Source organism: Micrasema longulum, unplaced genomic scaffold, assembly GCF_059751315.1.
Source record: "Micrasema longulum isolate JH-2025_06_02 unplaced genomic scaffold, ASM5975131v1 h1tg001619l, whole genome shotgun sequence".
Lineage (NCBI taxonomy): Eukaryota > Metazoa > Arthropoda > Insecta > Trichoptera > Brachycentridae > Micrasema > Micrasema longulum.
The window spans coordinates 46,598-64,827 of NW_028278800.1; the positions used below are offsets into that span (position 1 = coordinate 46,598).

At 33.1% G+C, this 18,230-nt stretch overlaps 1 protein-coding gene across 1 annotated transcript; it reads left to right on the forward strand.

Annotated features, from left to right (window-relative positions):
- Positions 1 to 10,124: 10,124 nt before the first annotated feature.
- LOC148274584 (uncharacterized) lies at positions 10,125 to 12,388 on the forward strand. Its single transcript, XM_088236919.1, has 2 exons — positions 10,125 to 10,178; positions 12,032 to 12,388. Exons 1-2 carry the CDS (start codon positions 10,125 to 10,127, stop codon positions 12,386 to 12,388), a joined length of 411 nt encoding a protein of 136 aa, XP_088093045.1.
- Positions 12,389 to 18,230: the final 5,842 nt, after the last annotated feature.

Here is an 18,230-nt window from a genome sequence, read left to right on the forward strand (position 1 = left end):
CGCGAAGCCGAAGTTTGTCTACGGGTTACATGAATTTATTTTTTAAAATTTATAAGTAAGTACATAGTTTAATATAAAATGAATAAAATATAAAAACATATATAGTTAAAAATCTGAAACCTTTATTTCAGCCCTGTAGATGCCTAGACTTCTATATTATCTTCTCTTAAATGTTCGTCGGCTTCGTGGTGTAATGGTCAGCGCGTTTGCCTACCATGCGAGAGGTCTCAGGTTTGATTCCCGACATGGTTGATATGAAATATTTATTTAAAAAGAGTGTTTTCCCACCAAAATATTTCATAGTCCCTGGACAGGTACCTGTAGCGTAAGACTGATCATCTTACCTTCATTCAACAAAAATGATTACAATACGCTGCGAATGGTGAACTAATGCAGTGCCCTGTGCATCATTAGGTGCGGAAAGGGAATAATGATGATGAAAATGTTCTTCATCTCTGTTGTAAAATGTTAATATTAACAGCTCCCCAGGGAGTTAAATCCAGTCCTTATCTACAAAAAATGGAATAACTCAAAATATTGTTGCTATTAAGAAATGGATAGTGGAGGTGGGTTGCGCACGGATCGATGAGTGGGTCAAGCCAAATAGGTAAAAAAAAGTGTACTGTTTATGAAATTTGGTCTACAGGTCTTATAAATTGGTTATCAACAATATTTTGAGTTTGTCCAAATTTTTGTAGACAAGGACTGGATTCAACTCCCTGGGGAGCTGTTAGCATTAACATATTTCAACAGAGATGAAGAACATTTTAGAGAAGGTAATATAGAAGTTTAGGCATCTACAGGGCTTATGACCTGTCATTGGCTGGTTTAAGTGGCCACTTTACACACTTAGTAACATTCACCATTCTGCCCATATTTGAACATCTATATTCCTTCAATTCTTTCATCTATTGATGTCCAGTCCTTGTCTACAAAAATTTGGACCAACTCAAAATATTGTTGATAAATCCACCTGGTCCATGAAGAAGTATAGAAATTTAAAAAAATTATAATTTCAGGCGTTGCCTAGTATGTAGGTGAAATAATTCAATTAGATGAATCTCACCAGCATAAATAAAGGTTTCTTTAGCTTCACAAACATCAAAAAAATTCCAAAAAAAATATTTGATACTATTTTTGACCCTCAACCAGAGCTTGAAGTTTTTGAAAAGGTCATTTTTTTGCGCTAAACCGGCTGTCATTCCGTATTTAAGTAAGAAAATCAGTCCAATTAAATTTTATACTGTTAATCAAACCTTATTAAATGAGCATCAAAGGGCGTGTGAGTTACACTTTGTTTTGTCATAAAGTAGTTTTGTAATAAATGAGCCATTGTTTTCGTCAATATTAGCCAGGCGCTCAACGGAATCAGTTCCACGTAAACTTTTTGCATTTAGGTAGTTTTAAAACATGTTTGAATTCGTTATGTGATTACGTTATATCTTTACTGAAAAAAAAAATATCAACATAAATAATAACACGACACTCTCCGATTCCGCGTTTATATTCCTTAGCCAACAAATTTACTTGTGAAATAGACATTTTTAATACGACAATTATCAATTTTAAAACGTTCTTAAATGCACTGTTTGAAACAAATTATTAATTTCGTAATAAAACTTTCTTTTTCATACAATTCTTTCTCTGTTTTTGATGTGTATTATTATTATTATTATCTTATCTCTTTCTGATATTAATTTATCAAATATTTTTGTGTACCGCATATTATATTATTTTCACATATATACTTACTGTTAACTAATTTTCATTATTTGTTTTTAACAATAATTTGTTGATACCATTTTTTTTTATACTTAAGTATATGAAAATGTATTTATTTTTTTGTTTGAATTCTTTACAAGTTATTTACAATTTGCTTTTTAATTCAATTACTTTTATTATATCCATATAAAATTATTTTTTTCTTTTTTACTATGTAAAGTTTCACTTTTTCTTTTGCATGGCAGTATGCTTCTTATTGTTTCTAAATGTAGACAAAAAAGCATTGTTAATCTTTTAAATTTTTACGCACTATGTTTGTACTTAACTGTATATTTTTTGTAAATGCCCCTTGGGCGTATTGTAAAATTAAATAAAAAAATAAAAAATAAAAATAATTAACAAAATATTCAGACAATTATAAACTTCAAACCTCGGTTAAGGGCCAAAAGTAGTATGGAATATTTTTTACATTCAAAGTGCAACTTTTTAGACCCCTTTCACTTTGATGTCCAAAAAAATAAAAAATTTCATGCATCATCGGCTCACTCTATTTTTTATTATTTTATTTTGTTTATTTTATTCAGAAAACATACAGTCATACATAATAAGTACTAAAAACAACCATTTTTAACATAAAAAGACCAATTAAGTTTTCATAAATTATGCAAAAGATATAAACATTAAATATGACAAAATAAATAAGTAAATAAGAATGTCAAGTGAGAAAAGAATAATTGTTAACATCTGCGTTTTCCATGGAGGTAGTAAATTAAAATAAATAAAAATACCGAATGTACACTCCGAGCCATCCACGCACACATGAACGCACATATAAAACATACACAAACATATACATTACATGCGGCACATATACATAGGGGTAATTATTCTTATTTTGAAATAGAGCAATCTCTTAATCTGTCTTCATTGGAGAGACGTAGAACTGAGATGGACCTTATATGCATTTTCAAAATACTCTTGCAATCAATTTCTTTTCATGTTCCCAACCGTGTCACCAGAAGTCAAAATCTGCTATTTATAAAATCTTCTTAGAGCAACTTTGTTTTTTTGCCCCAATGTCCAGAATGTGTAGATTAGTCAATTCATCACACGACTTGGAATTTTTTGGGATAGATCTTCCGGCTTTTCGTAGATCTCTTCGCGGCTAAACAGTGTGGGATGAAGTTGGATTGGCATGGTTTAGCTCAAAGTTTTAGGTCTTTCGTTTTTTTTTAATATATTGTATACAATTATTGTTTTGCCCTTGTTTGTCTTTGCTAAATAGGTTTATGTTCTTTTTGTTCAGTTTCTTGCATTTATGTTTCTTCATGTAACTATTGTAATTGGCTTAGGCCGTAGATATATAATAAATAAATAAACCGCTTAAGATGCAAATTCATCAACTATCCCAAATATTCTTCCCCATGAAGAAATTTTCTGTACAAATGCAACGTGCAGTTAAAAATGTCTAAATCAATACTGAGTCCATTTTAATTTCTACAGGTACGTCTAATTAATGAATTCGAGGTATAATTGTTTTTACAAGTTGGTACATTAAAAAGGGAATTTAATCTTGTATAGCGAAGAGGACAACGGAAAGCAATATTTTGTAAAAGATACGGCGAATCAACTATATTATTGAGAATTTTGAAAAGAAAAATTAAATCACATGTAAAGCGCCTTTTTTGTAGTGATTCTATATTAAAATTGATTTTACATTTTTACATTTTTACATTTTACATTTTTTTTTTGCACCACAACACACAACAGGCCAGGTGGCCTAATTACAGTGGTGAATTACATCACAGAGCACCCAGGCTTAAGAAAAATCACATTTTAATTTTTGTGTTCTCACCGGGAATCGAACCCGGAACCTTCCGTGCGTGAATCAAGCGTCTTGACCACTACACCACAAAGATCAAAGATCCGCCGTAAGCATTTTCAATGTTGCCAAAACGATATTCCAGGCTCCTTATAAATTTCTTTTGAATGTTTTCAATTTTATTAACATATAAAAAAAAAAAAAAATTTTAGCAAAAATAAAAATAAATAGACATTTATAATGAGTATATACAAATAGACTGAATCTCCGGTTCATCTGTTATTGTTGCAAAGTCAGTAGTACTTACTTCCTATGTACAACCGAATGATGTATTAAGATGACTCTTTTACTACGTGCACATTGGTAAACTTTCTATTGTATTGGTGATTTATCTCCAATTTTTTATAAAACGCTTTTTCTGTTCCTAACAAGTATGAATTATGTGAAAAAAAAATTAACCGATACATATATCAACAACGAAGGAATACCAAAAATCATAACAAATAATTTATTACATTTACGGAGAAATTAAAGTTATTAGATGCAATGTGTACTAGCTACACATAGTAAAAAATAATCAATGCAACAACTTCTTAAGAGACAATATCTACACATCATTTCCGTGTTTTGAGAAGTCGTGTTGTAGAAATGATTCAGCAAAATTTGAACATAGTTAGAGCGAAACTGTGTTGTTAGTAGAAGGGTAACCTTTATTTGACTACTTGATTACCGTGAAACGAATGTTTTTATGCGTGGAAGTCTTTACACCCTTTTTATATTATGTGCTTTTATATTTACAACAAATCATACGATAAAATGCGTCAATGTGACTGAAATTAAAAACCCATTATCGTTTTTACATAACTTAAAGTATAAACTTTGATTCTTACTTTACACTATTCGTTAGTTATTATAAAAAAAGAGCAAGTACCTTTTTATCAGTCAAGTAACATTGTAGAAAACACGAAACCGCAACTTGACGATTTAATTATAATAATTTACGCTAACTATGAATTAGAACAGGTCGAAAAAAGAGCAATTTTTTTAATTAGAATCTTAATTAGAATCTTAATTAGAATCTAATTAGAATCTTCTGGCGAGAGGGTGGTAAATTTGTGGTATTTTTTATGCATGTACGAGTAATTTCACTTTGCTTCATATATATATGGCCACACTGATGATAAATGTCAAATTACGAACAGTTTTGTAATTGACATTTCATAGTGTGGCATTCATATAATGAAGAATAGTCCAGAAACCGCATACGCACATCGATAAAAATACGACTCAACTACTCATAATTAGTAGGTTTACGTTTTGACTCATTAGTTTTTTAAAAAAAATTGCTTTTTTTAGACGTAGCTCAGTACGCAACTCCTGATCGTTAAATTAATCTATCCTTTTAAAGTTCAGAAATACTGCTAGGATCTTAAAGAAACAGGATGCAATCACATTTCATCTGTATTTTGCAAATGAATGTGTATATAACAAATGCATTACTTAAAAATTAAATTATTTTTCCATCTGTCAGATTGTCGAAGAAACAAAATGGAAATTTCGTTAGTGTTGCCAGGGTAGACCTTTTTTCTACCCTACTTTGCTCATTTAATAAAAGAACTAATGAAAATTAGACCTCGGATTAAACAACGCTGTGGGGGACATTTAAACGACATTATCTTTAAAACATTAAATATTATTTAACATGATATAAAAATATTCGTTTTATGTCAAATAAAATTTGTTTTACATTTTAAGTTCAAAGTTCATTAATTCAATTACTATTATTAAATGACCCTTTACTTATCTACTCTGTTGTGTCAATCAATTTTTCCACGTGCACAATAAAATTTTAGAGAAATTAACAGATTACTTTTTTTTACCTTACATTTGTGTTATGATTTTTTTTTCCCATCAAGCAACATAACCCGGCGACTTCACGAATACGCGCGGCGAAAGTAAGTCGGAGTGGGGGAATTATTGGACGCAGTCCGATGTATTCAAATATGATTCACCGCTCCTTCTGAACTATTCTTATTTCTATGTTTCGATGATATAAAACAGTTTGAAAAGAAAAGCCCATATTTGGTCACATATTCAGCAATGAGAAGTATGTCCTTCTCCAACTTATTATGGAAGGAAAGATACATGCACAGACGGAAAAGAGCGTCGTGGCTCAGAAGGTTTAGACAGTAGTTCGGTGTGCCGGATGCAGGAACGCTAATTAGACTGGCCCAAGATCTGGGATCTGACTGGATCATGATGATCGCCAACCTCCGGTAGGATCGGCAAAAGAAGAAGCTCATTTCACATTTCCCATCTTTACAAGAAAAACATGACAAAAAGACTTGACTTGTTAGCTACATATGGTCGATGTAGTATTTATTATCACTGTTAAAATAAAACAGGATATAATTCATTAGTTAATTATGCCTTGGTAAAGAAGTTTATGTAGCTTTGCGAATGATGCTGCCTTTGTTGCGCATTCCGAGGAGTATCTTCAACTGTTAACTGATCGGTTTTCAACAGAGCGCAAAAACTTTTCAATGGAAATAAGCTTAAAAAAACCGTTGTTTTAAGACAAAACTCAGATCAGAGCTCAGAAATTAAATTTGATGGTCAAATACTGTAGTATTGATTAGTAGCACTGATTAGGACAAACATGGCATGTGCTTATTAAAATGCATGTCGTGTTGGTTTTATATTTTTTGCAACAACTATGGTGAAGGTGTATAGTGTGTTTTGCATGTTGGTTTGCATGTTGGTTTAATTGGTGTCCTGACAAAGAGATGGGTACGTCTCGAAACCGGTACACATAGAAAAGTCGGCAAGTGGTTATGTACAAATATTTAATAACATTTAGTAAAATGCTTGACCACAAAGTTAATGCCTTAAATATTAATGATAAAAACAAAAAAATTCAAATAAAGAATTCTTTTTCCAAATGTTATTTTTTTTTTCAAACTCTGCTGTTCTCACCAACAGGGGTACACTTTATTCATGAATGCGATTTTCAAAAATGTATTTAATGTCAGTTAATATTATTTTGGAATGTATTACCAAAAATCCGGTAAAAAGAAATAAATGGGATGAAATTATAAGGAATGTAAGGAAAGAATCGGATTGGAATACATAAAAAGCGAATGTTGTTTTTAAACATTAAAACACAAAAAAACAACATCCTTTCATTTTTTCGTACATGCATTCTCGTCTGGTAGGTCGATGAAAAAAAGATTTATGCTTCTAACTTTTTTTTTTACAGATTCGATTGAAAATGTTAATATCTACGAACACGCGCAGAGCAAAGATCTACATTTTACTGAAAACCGCACGTAAATCGGTTAAGCCGTTTAGGGGGAGTTCGGTGACGTCACACGTACATAAGAATTATATATATAAAGATACAGTTTACATACATATGTTTTACAAACTGTTCAAATTGAGGAAATCAGTGGTATATGAACCTATTTTTGGTATCGTTATGAAAGAAAATACGTTAGTCTATGGTGATGTAACATCGTTATTCTGTTCACAAATCCAAAATATTGCTACAAAATTAAAACGACAAGCAAACCAAACTTTAACCATAGATAAATCAAGTCAATTTTTTGAATTAAAATAATTGATTTTAAGTTGATTCTTTTTGACATTCCACGTTATCGCGTAATAATATTCAAATAATATTGCTTATTGCTGGTATATAGATATTTTTTTTTTATAAGTGTCCAATTTTACTTCTCACCTCTCCGGCTATCCCCATGCGCACATATATATATGTCAATGAGTCGCTCCGTTCAGACGTGAAGGAAATACAAGCAAATAAACAAACACACTTTCGTATTTGTAATATTCGAATGGATGTGTGGATAATGAATCACAAAGTGCTTTAAATAAAATTTTCACAATATTAATAGTGTTTAATAAACGGAAAAAACAAATACGGTTTGGTCATTTTTATCTAATTTGGGTATTGCTTTGGGTCGCAATAATATTCTGAATAAAAATCTTCATAATTTTTTTGAGTATATCCGAATGTTTGCTGACAGGCTGGATTTTTTGCTTAGAGAGTCATTTTGATCTAAATTTGTTGCAACAGAGAGAGAAAATATTTTTGAGAAAATAATATGGAAGTCAAGGGATTTACTGGGTTTACCACCTGTCATTGCCACTCAAAACAGCCAATGACAGGTTATAAGCTCTGTAAATGCCAAGTAAATCTCAAAAATGCTTTTTTACGTCTCTGGCATCATGTTTGATTTCACGTGTTTGGTTTTTCTTTACGTAATTTGACATTTAATCATAAAAACAAACAAACCATCACGCTGTTTCCCCGTAGGGATAGGCAGAGAGGATATAACGCCACATCATTCTGTCTTTGAATACAGACCTCGCTTCCTGTGACGTAAAGCGGACTGTTTTGCTAGTGAATACAATTTGAATAGTGAATATAATTTGAATATGTTTTGCTAGTGAATATAATTTGAACTTTCCCCTTATTGATCCATTTGATTGTAAAAAAATAACATTTAAAATGCGCGTCTTAAAACATTCTTTTTTGTCTTATACTTAGTTTCAATAATAAAGTTTTATTTTATTTCATTAAATTTTATCTCTATTTCTTAATATTTTATATATATTTATATTTTCGATACCTGACACCCTCTTTCCAATATAACACCCACACACCCACCCTCTCACTCACTTACACTCACACAAACACACTAGTATGTATTGTACGTGTATTTAATGTATTTCTGTGGATATCTGTCATTGGTTTTATTCTCTGTATATGTTATTTGTTATATTTGTATTACATGTATTACTGTTGATATCCCCAATAAATAAAATTAAAAATTAAGTTGCAAAAAAATAATTTCATTCTGCTTTGTAAAAGGTTGGAAATATTTGAAGAAAGGAAAGGAACCCGGAAATGGGCCTACATTTGATACGATGAAGGTCTTCTCTCTGGAGCACCAAAACGCCCCCAGATGACCCTTAAGGCCAGTCACCGGCAACGCACATAAAAGCAACAGACTTATCCAAAGACTTCTGGTTGCAAACTAACTGTAGCCACTACTCATACCTACTTAAACTGTAATTATTGAAAAAATTTACGTCATCAATCAAAAACAATAAAGGAGAGTATATATCGTGGTCGGGGAAGTCCTCAGTAAAAGATTTTCACTGACAGGTACACCCGCAATCAAAAACCTAAGGCCCCAGATACGTCCGGTGACTCCTGTTTAGTAAAGGATTAAGGGGTAATTACCCCCAGCTTCCCATAGATTGGAACAAAAAAGGCACAAACATGAGTTCTGCATCTTGACCAGCATGGATCCATTCTTTCCGTATATCTGTTATCTACAGGTGCAGAAAGCCAGAAGGGTACTTCGGTCGAGATCTAGGGGCCCCCAACCAGTTCCACCTTTAAACTCATCCCTCCACAAACGCAGAAAATGCCCTCAAGTTGGTCCTATTTGCCACTAGCTCAGTACACTGAACAGGTCTCGACACATTGCTCAGACTACAAACCATTATGTCCCTCTACGTGTTCAGGAGTGGGCAGTTCCATAGAATATACGGCGCTGTTTGATAATGTACTAGACCCAAATCGAAAAGTTTTGCGCCTAACTCGCCGTGTCCTAATAGCATCAACCATGTGGTTTAAGCAACACGTACCTAACTTCAGGGAAAGACCAGTATGTCCACCCTTCCGTGATCGCAGCGTTCCATCTATTCTCCCAGCTCTCCATCGTCATCATCTTGATTCGTTGAATCAAGGGAGTGGGTTTTTCTCCCTCTCAGAACTGTAAAGTTGTGTCAAAGTAATCCACCACCTCACCTTTTTCTAGTAATTTCATCGTCGTTAACTCTATCATCTCGAGATTTAGAAGTAATTCTCCAGCTAAAACAGGATGGGCGGCAGTGGATACGGTTCTGTAGGCACCTGTCATGGCTAACAGAGACTGCCTTTGCCCACTCAAAGTGGTTTTTTACACATTTTCTGAAGAGGCTCGGTTCACTCACACTGCTGCAGCTCCATTCTTGTCAGCTGTGCTACGTAGGTCTCCCCATAGAAATTACGGACTCCGGCACCCCCAATACCCCAATTTGCTTTGCTTATCCTTCTAACTATTATGAAGCGGGAGCGGGCTTTCGTGAAAACCAATTTTGCGTGTGACATAAACGAATCGTCGTATCCAGCTGTACACGGAGTTGAAGACAGTTGAAGGTTGGAGCGCCATCGATAAAGAATCAAATCATCTGAATAAAAAAAAAATAGATACGATACGCGGCTCTTGGAGCCGGCCATCGGCAATGCCGCTGAAAGAGAAATTAAATTCTGATAATAATATCGTTCGTTGGGTACTTTTTTCTCGCTTATTAAATTAAATTTATAATAATATTTCATAATTAAATTTGTTAGAATTAAATAACATGCGTATGTTTTTTGTATCGCTGTTTATTTTTTATTTCCTCTGTATTGTGCGTCAGAGATTTAAATCGAAATCATATAAAAGTACTGGAATCCCTTCAAATATTATCAGTTTATCTGTAATTTCAATCGATAATATAACTCATCATGAAGTTCGTTTACTTGTTGTTCGTTTTCGCCGGCGTTATTGCTGCGGGTCTGGTAAGAAAAAAACATTCATTTTGTTTATTCATTTGAAGAAAATAACATCCAAGGTGTTGGGACTCATAAACAGAATTTTGAACCTTTAAAATAAATGTTCAAAAATAAACATTTTAGAGAGGGAAATATGAGAGACCGAATGGTGAAAGGCCTAGACTATGGTTAAAACATTCACATTTTCTCAACTCTTCCATATGTTGAATTTTGTCAAATAAGAGTTGTGTTTATTTATTTATTCATATTTTTCTCTTACAAACTATGACTAATAATAAAAATAATGTGACCTCACTGGGTTTACCCGTGCCGAGGACACTATGTAGATGAGATTCTTTTGGCTGGATTATTTCACCTTCTAAGCAACGCCTGAAATATTTTAGAAATTCAATACTTCTTTTATACCAGTTAATTAAATCAAAAACGTTTTGAATATGTCTAAATATTTGTAGACAGTGTAAATGTCACTCCTTAGCTAATTTTTACGATTTTAGTTTAATGTTACACAGTGTGAAAAGAGTAACTCAGCCAATGACAGGTCATAAGCCCTGTAAATTCGTAGACGTTCATATTCACTCAAAAATGATGATGAAATAAATTAAGTAATAACTCCCTAGGGAGTAAAATTCAGTATGTCTACAAACACACTCAAAATATTGTCCATTTTTGTGGCGAAAAATCGCCACTCCCTATTCAAAATAATCGTTTAATTTTTTTTAAATATTGATGGATACTCTTTTTGTCCAATTACCCATTGTATCTATTATTATGGATTACTACTGTGTGTATTTTTTAAGATACAATTATCATTATAATTTCTTTTAAACTTTCTTTATTTCATGGATATGGTTCGACTCCTAAGGGTCTCAAATTATGAAACAGTATTTTAGTATGTACAGACTCGTGCAATGTTCGAATTACAGTGGTATCATTCGGATACCTAGAGTTTCGAAGTACAAATCTAAGCATCCTACGAGATTTATCTACAACACTTGTAATATGGCACTTAAAAGTGAAATTCGCTTCAAAAATAATACCAAATCTTTTAATTTGGTTATTGTGAGGTAAAAGTACAATATTAATAATGTAAGAAAATATTTGTTTTCTTTGGAAAGAGTGTACGAAATAAGGCAGAATTTTGGAATACTAAAAGGCTCATTTGTAAGAAACAAGCCAATCTCAAAAATTACTCAAATCATTTTGAAAAATCCCCAGTACTTCAAATAAAATTGAAAACCTTGACATCATCAGCAAAGAGAATGTAGCGGAAGTTTTTGATGGAGTCGCCAATTTCATTTATAAATAGAAGTGATAGAAGAGGGCCCAGGTTGGATCCTTGAGAAATTCTAGAATTAAATTGTATTCACAAGACATATTTTCCCGTAGGTTATACCTTCGATGTATTTTACCTTCGATGGTTATGTAAATAACTTTACACGAATGGCAAAAATTTGCTACTGAAACAAAATTTATTTCATTTTAAAGTAATATATCGTGATCTACCTTATCAAAGCCTTTTCAATGCCGGTATTTACAATATCTGGACATGAAAATTTGTCCAACGAGTTTTAAATACAGTTTGAAATATCCAAAAGATTTGTTGCATGAGATCTACCTGGTCAAAACCGTGTTGATAATCCGATATGGCTTTATTTACTTGATTATAGATATAGGCGTATGTATGTCTGTAGTTTTGACCTGTATTAGAGTATGATTATCTGTTTTTTTTTTGTGAACTGTTTTGAAAGAGAATTAATACATATTGGCATGTTGATTTTAAATACTGTCTGTATTGACTTATTCTGTAGATTTTGATGTTGATAAAGTATGTATTTTTAAATATATTTTTCTATTTTCAGGGCCTGACATTGACTCAAAACGCCAAGATCTTAGCCGCTAGAGTAGGCTGCGCCCAATCCTCCAAAGTCGACCCCGCTCTGGTTCAAAAAGTTCGCATCGATGACTACTCAGTCGAAGACACCAAATTGAAACTTTACGCCCTTTGCGTGTACCAAGCGCTCGGTCTCCTCAACACGAATACAACCATCAACACGGATGTGGGTCTCACCTGGCTCCAAACAGCTACCGACCCGGCCAAGTACACCGCAGACACCATCACCTGCAACAAGAATAGGGCTATCACAAAGGCACGCAAGTTGTGGAAGATTCTAGTATGCTACAATGGTCTCTACCCGGGAGATATCCACGTCTTGTAATTCGATCTGAAAATTGATAATTTTTACCCAGAATCTATCCAAAGCGGTTAGTATAATAATTTATAAAACACATGAACCCCTTTCTACAGTTTTCAAATAATATGGTCAAAATTTCATTTTAAAACGTCTTAAAACCTAATAATGCGTAATTTTACAATTGTACTAATCATTAATGGAAAGCCTTAAATCGCTGTTACATTTACTAGACGTATAATTATGGTAGTTTAATAATATTTGTTACAATATTATGATAGTCATTTAATATATATGAAAAAATAAGGTACAACAAATAATAAACAATTTAATTCATCCCCCATGTAAAAAGAGGTTCTAGTGTAGTTACGTCATTCAGAATATTCTAATATGAATATATAAATATATGCATATATATGTATTAATACAGCTGTAAAATAAATTATTTATTGTAAATCATAAACACTTTTGTTTTAAAATTCACCGTGTAAAACATTCTCCCAATTTTAGTAGGCCAATTGTGGATTTTGTAACCAGGCGGATTACTGTTCAGGGCCACAATAACAAACGCTACCTTTATCGTCATCTGATATCTGAAGATAACTCTGTTAACTTCCCATAATAATTGGGTCCCGTATGGGAAGGTAATACAGTTATCTTCAATTGTCTGTAAAATAAAACATAACACATTCCTTCACTTTCCCTACAAAAAATGGAATATTCATATAAAATATGTTTTGAAAAAATTTCTAGTTCTGGCTCATGTTCAAGGTTACCTACGAAGATATTCTAATTTTCAAACAAATATTCAAGTTTTTACAATAAACTGAAAATTTTATTTTACTTTGTATACAGTTGTAGATAACCCTGTTAACTTCTTATCGTAATCGGGGCCCAGGGACAGTAAAATCGGCGGTCCCTACGTAAACTATCGAAACAGCATTTTGCGAGGTTTACAGGATAGCAAAAATAAAACTTGTATCTGATTACAAATGAAAATTGTCAAACAAGTATTAATGGTATTTGATTGTTCTATCAAAAGTGAAAAACCACCTTTTGAACCAATATTTCACGTCCACGTTGCCAGGAATCGAACCCAACACCTTAAAGATGGTAATTTAATGCATCAACCACCAAAATACGAGGCAGACTTAATAAGTTAAATAATTACCATAAATAAACAAAAAGGGTTAAATGTTACAGTCCGAGTGTCTGTTGCTAATGAGCAAGACGTCCCTGTGTTAAAAAGTGGAACATGAAAGGAACAAGGAAAATGGAAAAAATAAGAGTTAAAAACATACATAATATGACATCTTAGACCGTGTAACCCCATGTTGTTTTACCCAGTAACGAATATCAACACCATACTTCATAAACGCAGTCATGCAAATGATTATACATGCTTCATTGCGGAAGATGGATTTAATCAAATCTTGACTCTTCCTCAAAGGAGAAAGGTGACAGCAAATCATGTATTGACCACAGTACATAATTGGCTCCTACCTTGCTTATTTCTAAACACATCTCAAACTTCGGGACCTTTATTATTCACTCTTGTATAACAGATTTTGAACTATTTGTAACAGGGGGTTTGAACTGTCAGTATGGTCGCTGTGAGTCACATCTTGCTGGAGGATGTGATTCTTTAAAATGCCGCGAACGCTTAGTTGCATTCCACCGGCAACACTACTGACTAGTCCATCTCGTTAGCGTCCACGTTGCGAACCCCGGGCAATAGAATCACACTCATAACGGTGTGATGACAGCAGATAACGAGAGGTTGAAAGGCGAGTTTCTGGCGCCTCTAAACCAGAACCAACCAGCTAAGGAAAGGTAACCCCGACAGAAAATCCACCAGAAAAGGCAACGGAAAACCACTCTGGTCATCTTTTCCAGGAATCACTTCGGCAAGTACATCAATAAGCAGTTGTCCTGGCTGCGAAATGTAAAATTAGCGCAGGACAGATACATATGCTTTCGCTGTAGTGATCGCTAACGTCGGGGGGACCCGGCAAGGCACTAAAAGAAGAAGAATAACATATTATTAACATTATTGTAGCACTTTTTATTAAAACTGTAAATCCTCTAACTGGAGAAAATATTTCTAAAATTTCGACATTATATTACTCTAGCTTTTTAAATGATTTTCAAAGAGAACAATGTGAAGTCGTTTACTGTGACGAATAGTTCTAGATAATTACTTCGTCATATTTTTTTTACTTTGCTTTGCGCGGGCAACCCCGTTGATTTACGAAATGGAAGCGGTAAGCGTTTCTTCTAGGGAAAACGCAACCAACATGGCGAACAACTGAGTGGGATGTGAGATCGGTCGCGCTGATCAAAGCCGTACAAGGGATCCGAAATCCGGATCCCTTGAACATGTATGTTTATAATATTATTTTTAAAATGCTCTTACTGACCACGTGCAAATTCATAGCAAACTTTGTCGAACCGCTGCAGAATGGAGTATCTAAAGGCATTCTTAGAACATGTCACAGGGTATCAATAAGATCAAAGCAGGGACATGATTTGTATCTGTCTATCAGCCTTTTGACTTATTTTGTCGGAAGCGGGAATACCAAGAGTGGTGGATTGCTGCTCATCTCCATATTGCCTATAATAAAAGTTTCGGTTTTGCGTTTTCAAGTAAATGCATGGAAATATGCCACAACTAAGACAAGCTATTCTTTGTGACAAGTAAAACTATTTTTCAGCCCTTGGATTCTTAAGAATAATCTAGTTTCGTCTGTAAATCAAGAGGGCAGGTGGGGTAGAGGGGTTTGCTTAGGTAGAATGTTTTAATAGTCTCATGCTTTGCTCGGCTCATCTGGTCGGTGGATGGGAAAGTACAGGTGGATGCTTCGCCCCCCGGAATTTCTTCATCATACTACATGGAGACAAATGTTGATAAAACAATGGATAAATTTGCTCAAATTTCTCTTCCTTAAGTAAACATAAAGTTCAATCCACAAAAAAACAAAATGAACTCCTTGGATCACACATAAACTTTTAAAATGTATTCAAAAACGTAATTTGTTGCATCAAAAAGCTAATAAACATCCTTTCAATAATTTTTACAACAAAAATACACAACCTATAAAAATAAATGGAAAATAAATTTCATAAGAATTGTCGAAGAAAAATAATAAAGAGAGCTTATCTATGAAAACAGTAGCTTTAATACGAGTCGTGCGTGGAAAATAGCTAGAGAGATTACTAAAACATCACATAACAAAACATCGTTTTTGCGCGGCAATGACAGGTCCTAAGCCCTGTAGATGCCTAGACTTCTATATTACCTTCTCTAAAATGTTCTTCATCTTTGTTGTAATATGTTCAAAAAATATGTAACTATGCAAACAAATATTCTACTTCCGTTTACTTAGCTGAAAAGATTCTGAAAGAAGCATGAAAATCCTGTTTTCAATTATATATCTTCTACTACACCACTACATAAACAAGATGCTAATAAAACACTTACTGATGAAATAATAAAAACCAATGACTGCATAAAAATAGTAACAAATTTTAAAAAAAGATAAAATCACATCCAAATAAAACATGATGTAGCAAAACCACTAACATATATTTCTAATCTAACTAAAGAAAATACTAATACGAAACTACTATAAAATAAAATATAAACACAATTTATGAAATAATAGAAAAAAATGCCAAAGCTCTATTATTGAAAAAAAATATTTCTCATTAATAATTCATATGGTTTCAGAAAGAGCAAAGGTACGGAAAATGTAATAGCCAAACTAGCCCAAACAATTACTCAACATCTCGACAGTCGTTAAAAATCCATGGCAATATTTTTGGACTAAGCTATGTCTTTCGATACGTTTCCCTTCCAAATCCTCTTAAGCGACTAGGAAATTTAAGTATAGTAGAAAACCTGCACAAATGGTTTGAAACCTATATGACTAACAGACTTCAAAGAGTTAGGGCAAAAGGCAACCTAAGCTGCCCGGCTAATGTTAATTCTGGAGTTCCTCAGGGTAGCACATTGGGACCACTACTGTTCTTGGTATAAATTGATGCCCTCTGTAAGAGAGAGCCCTTGGGTCAGTTCTTTATTTATTTTAAAGAAACAAATAGTCAACAATGATATTGTAATATTTTAAAAAATACAGTTTAAAGCCAGGCCAGCAAAGTTTCTAAATAAGAATCATACATATTATTAAATTGTGTTACAAAAAAAGGGTGTGTTTATGTGTATTTGTATGAGAGTAAGTGTAGATGTGTGTTTATGTGTATTAGTGTAGGAGTAAGTGTTTAGGTGTGTGTAAGTGTGAGCATCATTAAATAGTAAGTGGGATCGTACCGCAGCCAGAAATAAGGAATCTTAATATATTTTTTAAATAAATTAAGGGGCATGTAAAATATATCAATAGATGAAAAAAAAGCATTATAGTTTGAGCAAAAACGATTGAAGAAAGAGTGTTGTGCATAGTTAGTGCTACAGACTGGCAGATGGAACAAATACTTATTTTTTGTCACGCGAAAGGGGACATTCAGATTAATTTTGGAGAGTAGGTTAAAAGAGTCTACTTTATTCTTTAATAATTTATGTAAATAGCATAATTCAGATACAGTGCGTCTATTTTCAAGGCTAAAAAAACCATTTAGTTTGGCAGATTGGCTGTAAGTACAAAACGTTTTATTGTTTTTATAATCTAGGTATTTAAAAAAAATTCGTTGAACCTTTGCCATTGTTTGTGATACAGCTATTGTTTACAATACCTCAAATCGGTAGGAGCACCAAAAAAAGGTAGTACTGTTTTGACTAGGATTAAAAAATTATAAAATAATTATTGACTGACTCTAAACTCATAAAAAAAACTAAGTATATTTGCGTTCGCATAATTTAGCTAAAGCCAGCTAGGCCAACCTTGTGCCAATCACGATTTACGGCTGCACCTGTGCCACAATAAATTCAACTGTAATTGTGTACATTCTTTTTTCGGGCTTTCTCGCATTCTGTTTACAACAATATTCGCATCGTAGATTTTTTTAGCCGGTTGTTTGCTGTCCAATCGCTCTACATGTCCCCAAACCAGGGTCGCACCCCTTTCACGAATTTATCGATAATGCTTGTCTCGGCTGTAAGGACGGATCTCGACATTAGTGCACAATCATCGCTGTGGCCAAATATGAAGAAAAATGCTATCGCTTACAAAAATAAAAATCCACAAATTAAACTCCTTTCTTCACCTACGAGAAGGTTCAGAATAGCACCCTAGGGCTTTAAAATGCGTATTAGCATACTTATTAATGAAAAATCACAAATAAGTCCCTAACGGCATTATTAGTAGTGCAAATGGCCTGAAGCTTAATAAGGAAGTCCAATGGTTGTTTTCATCTTTTTCATTTGTTAACAGACTACCAAACGAATCAATTTTTTTTTTTTATGTAACTGATCATCATGATATCTTTCTTATCACATAATTGATCAGCTATTTTAAACAGCTATTCCTATGACGTTTTAAATTAGATCATTTTTTTAAAAAGTGTTTTCATTAACCTTTTAGTACATTTAAAAAAAAAAAAATTGCTGCACAATTGAATGCTCTAATTTTTAAACACTTTTTTTGTATCTAGATACGCGGTTCTTGGAGCCGGCCGGTGGCAATGCCACTGAAAGAGAAATTAATCAAAAAAATTCAATGAAAAAATGATACTATTCTTTGGGTAGTTTTTTTCTTGCTGATTAGTTATATAATGATTTACTTTGTAAGAATTCCATTGCATAAGTATATTTTTTGTGTTGCGGGGTATTTTTTATTTGATATTGTGCGTCAGAGAGTTATAACGAAATCATATAAAAGTATTGGAATTCCTTCAAATATCATCAGTTGCATCC